The 11,186-nt window shown below is 35.7% G+C and overlaps 1 protein-coding gene across 1 annotated transcript in view; it reads right to left on the bottom strand.

Moving 5' to 3' along the window:
* Positions 1 to 11,186, bottom strand: part of LOC137642641 (DE-cadherin-like) — a 506,564-nt gene that overhangs the window by 174,557 nt on the left and 320,821 nt on the right. The window contains exon 3 of the mRNA XM_068375393.1: positions 8,905 to 9,116. Coding sequence (XP_068231494.1) covers positions 8,905 to 9,116 — 212 coding nt within the window. The remainder of the gene's footprint in view (positions 1 to 8,904; positions 9,117 to 11,186) is intronic.

Raw genomic sequence — 11,186 nt, 5'->3', positions numbered from 1 at the left:
TTTATGAGTATTGTAAAGTTTCCTAAAGGATGCGAATGACGAGACAGAGATTAGGAAAGTTCTATCGACAGAATACTATCAAAGGAAGAGGGGTTGACTCGTGGGGAAGAAATGCGATCAAATTAATTTCACAAGAAAAAAAGGATGAGGAATGAGAGTGACTTTATTAAGCTCTCACTACAGAACAGCATAGGCGTGTGCACATGTTGGGCAAGTGTGTTACAAGATACGTATATTAGATAGAATAACTCCATTATTTATAAATATGTGCATAAGTAATTGTTAGATTTCTCATTTAAATATTATTGGCAATGATTACTAAGAATACGATATATATTTCTCTAACAATATGGATATATTGCAAAAAAGATAAACTACTCATACGCACATACACATGTTTTATATATATATATATATATATATATATATATATATATATATATATATATATATATATATATATATATATATATATATATATAAATATATATATATATATATATATATATATATATGTATATATATATATATATATATATATATATATATATATATATATATATATATATATATATATATATATATATACGTGTGTGTGCGTGCACGTGAAGCCAATTTATGTTTTCATATCTGAGTTCACATTTCACCTCTATACCGCTTAACCTTTCATATGAAAATGAAGATATTCGAAATGTTATAATGGAAAAAGGAAAATTCTATTTCCCTTCCGGTAGTATCTCTATATCACCTAGAACTTATGGTTGGAAGCAGCTTCCATAACAACAACCGGTTGCTCCAAATTCCATTAAAAATGTTAGGAATTCATTTCGGTGATATACATCACCGTGGCAACTAGACAGATTCTTTGAAATACTGTTCTCTTCATGCCTCTGCTCTTCACACCTTACATATCTCACCCACTCACTTCATTTTATAGAGAGACATATAGAAAACAGTAAATATTTAGTCAAAAACTATTTTAAGTTTGTCCATTTTACCCACGCTTTTGCTTGTACAATATATACAGGTACACTGAAAATTTTTATTTTATTGCAGAATTATCTACAAACTAAAAAGAAATTAAGCTATTTCAACAACTTCGTACTGTAATGCATGGGCAGCAATAAATACACATATCAATAAACAAGAATTCTCTATAGATTTTCTTTTACGTTGCAACCGCCATCAGACCACGTCAAAAAGCTATTGAGGTAACAAGCCAATTACAAGTTTATTATCATTCCATTATTATACTGTCGATTTCTATGCCAATGTCAAACTTATAGATAAAAGCTATTGGATGTAAACATGCTATTTTTACCTTTGTGCCCCTTTGGGACCTATAAATACCTGTGTTGTGTCTAAATAATGTTAGTTGCTCTGGAGTTATCTTTGTATCCCGTGACCAGAGTGAAAGGGGAATTTATGTAGAATACCTTGAATACCAAGTCTATCTCCCAGTTCATAACTTTGTTTTATTCTCCGGCAATGCCACCACCGACCCCGACTCATCTGTTCATACAGCCATAGTAAAATTGACACCATTCACCAGTACTTATGATTTTACCTTGTTTCAGTGCATTAGGATTCAATTCCACATTTAGGGTTTACCCACTCAAGCAGCAAAGCAGACTATGTCCTCGCTGGGACTCCTAATGTCATCTTCCCTGAAGTGTCTGGCTTTGCAAGCAAGTAGCAATCTCCATGTACTATGATGCCCTCAGATCATATCTCACCACCACCAGCCGCCTGCGTAGCCAAGAATTCTTAGCTCTGTCAACAACCATAGTGTGTTCAAAGGGCATTGATGGCCCTCAGAGAAGTGATCAGTATTGCTCGCCTTCGGCCTGCTGCAGATGGTTCTCCTCTTGAGGTGAACCTACTCCATGCCCTTTGGGCACAAAGCCAGCTAAAACCTGGTGCAAGCTGCCATCCCCAATGTTGACAACTTGCTCATGAAGGACCTGATGACCAGAGATGACGCCCTTACGGACAGCCATTTCCACTTTGTCCAGAACTCCGTCAACAACTCCATATTTGACAAAGGAGACAACCATAAAATGCCAACGGAAGTTGAAGTGAATGCTCTAAGACATCAACTCCCACCTCGTGACATGCCTGGCGACCAACTAATCCACCCACCACCCACCTATGTTGCCCCATGCTCGCACCGTAATTAACGCCCTGAATTGTGCTATTATCGCATGAGATTTTGGACTACTGCTAACAATTATACTACAGGATGTCAATGAACAAAAGATATGTAAAGGTGATGCCCTCCCCATTAACTATTTTCTTTTTGCATAATTCATGATTTAATGAGCACTTTCTGTACATAATGGTGTCTGTCATTTCCGTCTGCCACATTCCCTCTTAAATGGATGACCCAGTCATCCCAAGACTGGTAATGTACACCTGGTGGTGGCTAATAGATTTCATATCCCCACCTAGGGTTACGAAACAATGATACTGTCATTTGTGGGTGCCCTGTAACAGTGGAATTCCATCGTTTCCAACTTTACACTGTCTCTCTTGATGTGAATTTCTTTGGTCATTTCCACCTCCTGGTTGATATCGCATAACAATTCTTAGTCAATGCCAGCTCTTACTCATTCACACCTTTATCACTTTCTCCTTCTGAGCCTGCTCTTCACATCAGCACGCCATCAGATGCCTACATCCACCTCCTCACTCTATATCCTGACATCTCCCGCCCAGAACTATGCCAGACGGCCATTGTTCCCACCAATCACAGTATCTATTGCCTATCAAGATAATGTGACCTATTGTGTTTGCAAGATTCAGTCATTTGGTACCAGGCCATTTGGCAGCTGTTAAATACACATTTGCCGAAATGTAAGAAATGGACCGTTGTAAAAAGACCCTAAGCACATGGTTATTCTCCTTGCACATTGGCCTGAAGAGGAAGAGTAATAGATCTATATGCCATTGTGCTGATAACTTTATTCTTAATATGCAGATAGAATCAGCCTACTAACCCTTCCCCCAACAGTATTTTTACTCTTGACCTCCTAAGAGAGTATTTTCAGGGGTCCATGAAGCCAGAAAACATCCCCAAGTCCGCCTTCACCACCCCCTTCGTCTCATATACTTTCAATTATTCCTGCTTAGACCTTCATAATGCAGGAGACACATTTCAATGACTCATGTATTGCATCTTAGGGAACCTCCCATTCTGTGTATGTTATGCAGATGATATACTAATATTCTCCCGTTCCAAAGAGAACCACCTACATCACCAACACTTCACCATCGATTGCCTTCAGCTGGACGGCCTTATACTCAGATTTGACAAGCATACTTTTGGTGTCAAGGAAGTGATATTCTTGAGACATTGCATCACTCCTGAGGGCGTTCATCCCATTTCTGAAAAGGCATTAGTATTACAGAAGTTCCCAATGCTCTTGACTGTTAAATCACTGCAGGAGTTCTTGGGCATGGTGAATTATTATCACTGATTTTTACAGCAATTGCCACCACTCCTACCCCACTCTACAATTCCCTCAAGGGCAAGCCAAAACCCTTAAGTGAGGTCCCTTTAAAGAGGTGGCGTACGTCACCACAAAGAAAACTCTATCAAATGCTACTGCTCTCGCTTTTTCCGTACACCCCTCCTACTATCACTGATGCCAGTACCTTGCTGCATGGGCATTACTCAAAAAAAAAATTATCAACGAACCACCCTACCCATTGACCTTCTTTAGTAGAAAGCTTTCCAAAGCGGAATCCTCCTACTTTACTTTCGACCGAGAAGATAAAGTTATGTCCATCAATTCTTAGAGGGCACATCCTTCATTCACACAAACGCCATGCCTTTGTGCATACCTTCATTTGATAATCCCTTGCCGGATCCGCCCAACAACGCTGATGTCTCTCTGTCAGTTCTAAATATAATTGTACCATTTAACACATCTCTGGTAAACTGATTCCTGTTGCAAATGCTCTTTTCAGAAACACGTTGGCTGCTGTCACTTGGGAATGGATTACAAGGCTTTGGCAGAAGCCCAACGATGAGACCACAAGTACCAAACCTGCAGGATGTGCTGGACGTTTCTTCATTGAGAAGACATAGCCTTCGCAGACTCTAAAACCATCCTTCTTTGTGATGTCAGTACTGGTAGGCCACTTCCCTGGACACTTACCTTCACGCACCAATAGGTGTTTTAATTGATCCATGGGATCTCACACTCCTCGTGCTAATTTACTGCACAGCTTTTAAAGTCAAAGTTCATATGGCATGGCACCACTATAGATGCCAAGGATTGGGTCTGTATTTCATGTCAACTTCATTATTGCATGGACACATGAATTCGGGTTTGGTTACTTTTCATCAACTTCAGCATCGTTTTGCCCACTTTCCCATTGGCTGGCTTCCTACACACATCACACGGACATCATTACCTTTTTATAGTAATCAATCACTCTACTTGCTGGCCTAGTGCAATCTGCATGCAAGATTTAACATTCGCTTAAGATATTGCTGCCTTATTTTCCTGATGGATAGCAATATTCTGCATCCCAGAGCATATTATTGAAACAAGGGTACCACTTTAGCCTTTTAATTGTGGGTATCATTAGGGTAGCTTCTCGATATCACCCTACATTAGAATAACGCTTGTAACCCTGCAGCCAACGGAATGGCAGAACATTTCCTTTGTACTCTCAAAGTAGTTTTGATGACCCTCTGCAATGACTCCAGCTGGTTTCCACAATTTCTCTGGGTCCTCCTTGGATTGAGGACCAATCCCAAGGATACCAGGAATGTCTCAGCATCTTAAATGGTATTTGGCAACCCATTGGTCGTCCCTGTTGTGCTTTTTTTTCTGTCCACTACCTCCTCCAATTATCTCCACCGGCGTCATGCTGTGGGTAATTTTACCAACTCCATCAGACTTACAAGCCAGCAGCAATGCAGCTCACACGAAAAGACCTACACATCAAAATACACGTCTCCATGCGCGCTAATGATTAAAAAAACACCATGTATGCACTAATATTTGGGGTCATTCCTTATTATCCGTCGTACTCTGAAGGCTTTTCTCCTTACCGTATGTGATAAAGAGGACTGGATCACTATTGACTGCCTAAAACTTGTGTATCTCTTACAAGACGACCTACCAACAATACGACGCTCTAGGGCATGTTACCCTTTCCACATGCATATATCCTTCAAAGGGGCCCCTATAGTGCACGTGTAGTAAACAACGTAAATAGAAAAAAGAGAAGCATGCTGTATCTATGTTTTCTTCTACTCTGCAACCGACATCGAATTCCACGTCAAAAAGCTGGTGGATGTAATATTCTAATTTTAACTTTATTGTCATTCCGTTATTATATTGTCAATTTCCATGTCAAAACACTTTGAATATACACATGCAATTGTTACCATTATGTGACCCCTTCTGTGCCTATAAATACCTGTGTTGTCTCTAAACAAAATTAGTTGTTCAGGAGCTGTCTTCTTATCAGTTCCTCTTCCACTTCGGTCACATTACAACGACGAAGATATTAATGGGTATTGAATCGAACCCTTTCCAACTCTACATTGAGGAGCATAAATTACAGTATGCATACAAATGTTTGTATGAGTGGATTGCAGAATGTATATTATTTGAGATCAATATGCCCATTCCACTCAAAACATACCGGTATCTGATAAATAAAACCAGCTTCTATTATATATATATATATATATATATATATATATATATATATATATATATATATATATATATATATATAAAGAAATGTAAGTATATATAAACACACGTAATGCATATAAATGTTATATATTATTCATAATTCCACATACTTCTCTTCTGCAATAAGATCCTGACTTAGAATTGTCCCTAAGCCTATATTTAAGCCTGCTTATATGACAATTCCCATTTAATCCTAAGAAGAAATTGAGACTTTGAAACTTATAACCCGTTCTTTATTTTCAATTTCTGAATTAATGCGCAACTTTGCTTCGGGTTATCGATAAAACATTTCATCCTTCGTAAGTGGTTTCTCGCTTTCCTTCTTTTCAGCGGATTTGAAGATTATGCAAAGAAAGCATTGATAAATATTTTCAATAATTGTATTCAGTAACAACAGTGATAATAATGACATGGCTGCATCTAGCTCATTACTTTTATGAAAGACTTTCTCTACTTTTCTTATTGTGTTTTTATTCATCTGTACTTTTTTCGTTGAGTACTCTTGAAATTTTCATTCTGTAAGAGGAAAGGAATACAGATCTTTTACTTCTTTTGTCACTGACAGTCTCAGCTTATCTCTTAGAGCATCATACCCCAGAATCACTAATTTCACCCGACTCTCTAACATACCGGGGACTTATACTTCACCTACCGACTCTTTCAATCGCCAGAAATAATCAGAGTGATACCCATGACTTACACATGACTAATATGCTTACTTGGAGCATTCTAGAATGCTGGAAGTTTTGGTATAAATCATGGAAAACTGCAACAAACAGCAAGAACCTGCAATACAAAAATTAGAACAGAGGTCCCAGAAACGTCGTCCAGAGAACTATGCACGATTAAGATAAAATAAAATACTGAACTTTCGAGTATCTTTCTACTTCTATTAAATGAAAATATCCAGAGTAATTAACGAAAGAAGTACTGATGAATATAACACAAAAAGAGAAATATAGAAATTCATTCATTCATTCATAATAATAATAATAATAATAATAATAATAATAATAATAATAATAATAATAATAATAATAATAATAATAATAATAATAATAATAATAATAATAATAATATACAAACTCTTTTCATACTGCTGGTTATTTTTATTTACGAGATATTTCGTTGCGCGTAAGTAACATTTCTAATCTAAAGATAGGACATATCCTATATAAGCATACAATAAAAGATACATATACTTACTTCAACACATTTTATGGACAAGGGCAGTCATTATCAATAAAAAACAAAATCAACAAAATACTAAATTAAGAATAACTCAAACTAAGAAAAGAGGAACTGAATTCATATGACTGCTAACCACGGGTTTCCGAAAATGTATTTCAATACACCTAACTATTCAAAACAGGGTATTTTCACTATAGGATGCTATAACCTTAAAATTTTTAGAATTAAATTCTGACCAGCAGGTAAAAGTAATATCTCTATTCCTCAACAGGATAGCCTTGGCCAACAAGCTAAAAGTTCGAGTGGCCCTCTCGAAGTGTCCTCCGTATCTGTTTCGTGTATACCTCAAAGAGCTGCTCATGTAGGTTGTACTGCAGGTACATGTAAACAAATGACATACCAGAGCAAAGGTCATCCGGCAGTCATTCCTTGTGGCTACACAACTTCATTGTCGTAAAATTGTTGAAAAGACGATTATAAAATCTATTTTCGGAAACCAGTGATAAGCCGTGAACGTTCAGTTCCTCTTTTGTTAGTTTGAGTTATTCCTGATTTAGTATTTTGTTGATCTTCTGTTTTATTGTTAATGGCTGTCCTTGTCCTTATAATATGTAGATTTAAGTATCTTCTATAGTATACTTATATATGTCTTATTTTCTGAATGAAAATGTTGCCTGGATGCAACGAGGCGTCTCTCAAATAAAAATTATGATCATCATAAAAGTTTTTATATTCATAAAAAGTATAAACTCTTCATCTCACTTATCAACTTTGTAAATAACGATAATGATAATGATACTGATAATATTAATATTAATATTAATTTTGATATTAATAATAATAATAATAATAATAATAATAATAATAATAATAATTATTATTATTATTATTATTATTATTATTATTATTATTATTATTATTATTATTATTATTATTATTATTATTATTATTATTATTATTATCATTATTATTACTTCTTATACTTCTTATGTACTATAGACGTAAATGTATGTGAACCTTCTATAACAACCCCTTTTGGACACTCCTCCCGTAACTTACAAAATTTTAGATATATTTTTATCTTGATGTTTTTACGTATTTGTAGCAAACACGCATACTTAATGTGTTTGGAAAATCCCACACCCTAACTGCCTCTCTGGCGCTCAGCCAGGAACGGCTATACAAGAAAAGGAAAATTATCAAGGACCGAAGAGCTGTTGGGTTTAGCGTGTAATGAAGTGCGGCAGCTAGCGCCCCTAGACTTCAGCTTCAGGCTTCCTCCCGGCCAGTCATTGCCACAGATTTACTAGTTGCGTTCATTCCATTGTGTTCCCCGTGCGGATCCAGCATGGTTTTCATCCCATATCCAATACGAGGAATCCTCACAACTCATGCAAATATCTACATCCCCGTTCCGTTTCCCCCAAAAGTGTGTGGGGCGATCTGTACCATCCAACCAACCCACATCCTGGCCTCCTGTAACCTTCACACTAGGTAAAGCGAGGGATTTTTTTCTCTTACTTTCTAAGTCTCAGAAGAGTGATTTAATAGTTCTTGTTTGTTTGGATCATTATATACACTAGTAGCAACTCTTCTATTTAGCCGAAATTTCCTTAAAAATCGGGTATTAACCGTAGGTACACTTACGTCTGGATACACGTTGCATAACATCCCAACCCCTAAGTCTTAGGGTAACACTGTCAGTAAAAGAAAGGCAAGATCTAATAATAACCCATAAGGCAGGGGAGGTTGTAAAAACTAAACTTCTTGGCATAGTAATAGTGTATGGAGGGTAAATCGACGTCCTTCTTACGAAACTACAGTAGAGGTGGGGAAAAAGGTAATTAAGCTATCTTCCTTTTTTTATTATTAATGACCCATATGTAATTATGTGGCCAGAACGGGTAACTTCTGTTTTGTTTTTATTTTCTCGGTAACCAAACAATATTCATTACAGAACTATGTATCTAATGGAAATGTTCAGACTTACCTGAAGAATGGACGTCTGGATAGGAATGTCCTCTCGGACTTTGGCTCTGTATTCTGGTAGAGAAAACTCCAGCTTTGGAAACTCTATCATGTTGTCCTGCCGATGAAGATGACGATGAAAGCGACGACGACGATGCTGACGATGACTGCGTTCGGGACTTTCCTCGGAGTGATGCCCCTCTCGACGGTGGTCCCCATTTGATGAATCAACAACTGAAAGGAAAAAGGAGACATTGGATAAATTTATAGAATTTTTTAGATAAAACACCATCTAAGGTAAAAAAAAAATTTTAGAAAATTAAATTTTTACGTAAAAATATTTTACAATGAGATGATGTGTAATAAGAAGTTATAGATAAGTATAAATATTCTATGCATAAAGGATGAAATTGAAAATAAGTAATGAATATATAAAAATGAAAGAGAATTTCCAAATATATTAACTTGGGGTTTCTTAACATTATGATATGCTACTTAATTTATTATTAGATGGGTACAATTACTCGAGAATCTTAGGAATAATCTCTCAAAGGGGGATTATTAAATATGACTTGAAAGCTTCAAATTATAAAGATATGAGTAGAAAAATTAGATTTTACATTTATTATTATTATTATCACTAAGTTATTGTTATGTAATGCTGAATCACATAAATATTAGTAACATAAATGATTTGCGCTTTCTAATGACTTTACTACGACGCATGCATATCTAATGCGGTATAGTTTTCATGATGAGAGGGAAAAATCTATTGCAGTGTAGGAAGTCTAAAACGTTCTAGGACGGATCGAAGGATTAGAATAATGCTTACTTGGAGCTGAGAAAAGAAGTGGCGTCACTTCAGATGAGTCTAGATTCAGAAACTGTTATATATTAGTAAATAATGTTTTTTGAGGTTTATTTACATCCTATGTAATTATGTAAAAATGAAATTCTTTTATTACAAAGATTCTTACGAGAGCATTTTGGAGACGAGGTTTGATGTATCACGTGACGCAGCAGTATAATACGTAACCAAGGGGAGAGTTATATTCAGAATAAGGCGAGTTTTTCATCGAAGAAGTCAACGTCCCTGGAAATGTTGTTACCTCAAAACTCAAGTTTCCATTCGGCTACTTGTACCTCTGCTCTCTTGTAGGTCTCTGACCTCGATAATTACCTTTATTGTGTTTGAATTGCTCAAGTGTTATGATAACTGCCTAAGCCTCGTACCATTATCTTTTTTTTTCTGAATTGCTAAATTGTTATGGTACTCAAGTATTAATATAATGGTCTAATCATAGTTTAATTTATTGTTTGAATTGCTTTAAAGAAACCAAATGTCAAATCTATGTATAACTGATGTTTTGTTGTTCGGACTGATTGCTAAGCCTAAACTTTTACGTAACTTGTTGTTAAAGAAATCAAGTTCTGTATTAATCTTGTGATAGAAAACAATTGTATAATTTGGATCAGTGTTCTGTCCATAGCAGCACATAAGCATCATTTGTATTTCTCTAATTGATTACAATACTTTTTTAAAATTGCTCACGATTTAGCAGAGGCGAATGTGGATCGAGATTTAAAATTGTGATTAAGTATAATCTGCTTGATGCCGCTTTATTACACTAAGTAATATATTTGTAAAAAGTCTTTGTGCTCTCTAGATGTGTTATAAAATTATATTTTTGTAAGCCATCCACATATTTCAATATTTTGACTTTTTTGTATAACTTTGTTACCACCTCGATTCTGATTATCATTACTCTCAAACACATTTAAGTCGTAGACCTAAAAGAACTCTCAGTTACGGCATTTCAGATAATTGATTATCCAGGTTGCTTTTCTGAATTTTACAACAACAACGTCTAATGGAGAGCTATTAGTGAAATTTCAGTGTTCTTCTTCAAGGTAATTACAATTATGGTTCCAACAATATGCCGTGTACATTTTTACAAAACTTTAACGGAGATTTGCCAATTTAACCCTCTACTATTAATGCTGATTGTATTACATACAGTAGTCTCTTAGTTTTTGCTATTTCCATCATTTCTTTTTCCTGTAATTAAAAAAGTCCAAACTAATAACGACTGGAGACATTAAGAAAATTTAATTTGGTGTTCTAAAGTATTAAGGATGTAATCTTAAATCTCCTTCAGCTAACCTTGAATATCACATCTAATTTTAAGAAATATTTATTTCAGGTTACCTTGAGATGACCCACGCAATCGTTGAAGAATGAAAGACATGAATAAGGCGGAAGATTTGTGGGAAAATTCACTACAGCAAAAATAGCTTACTTTG

Source organism: Palaemon carinicauda, chromosome 6, assembly GCF_036898095.1.
Source record: "Palaemon carinicauda isolate YSFRI2023 chromosome 6, ASM3689809v2, whole genome shotgun sequence".
Lineage (NCBI taxonomy): Eukaryota > Metazoa > Arthropoda > Malacostraca > Decapoda > Palaemonidae > Palaemon > Palaemon carinicauda.
Note: the sequence above shows the minus strand (reverse complement) of the source record. Positions and strands in the feature narration are given on the sequence as shown.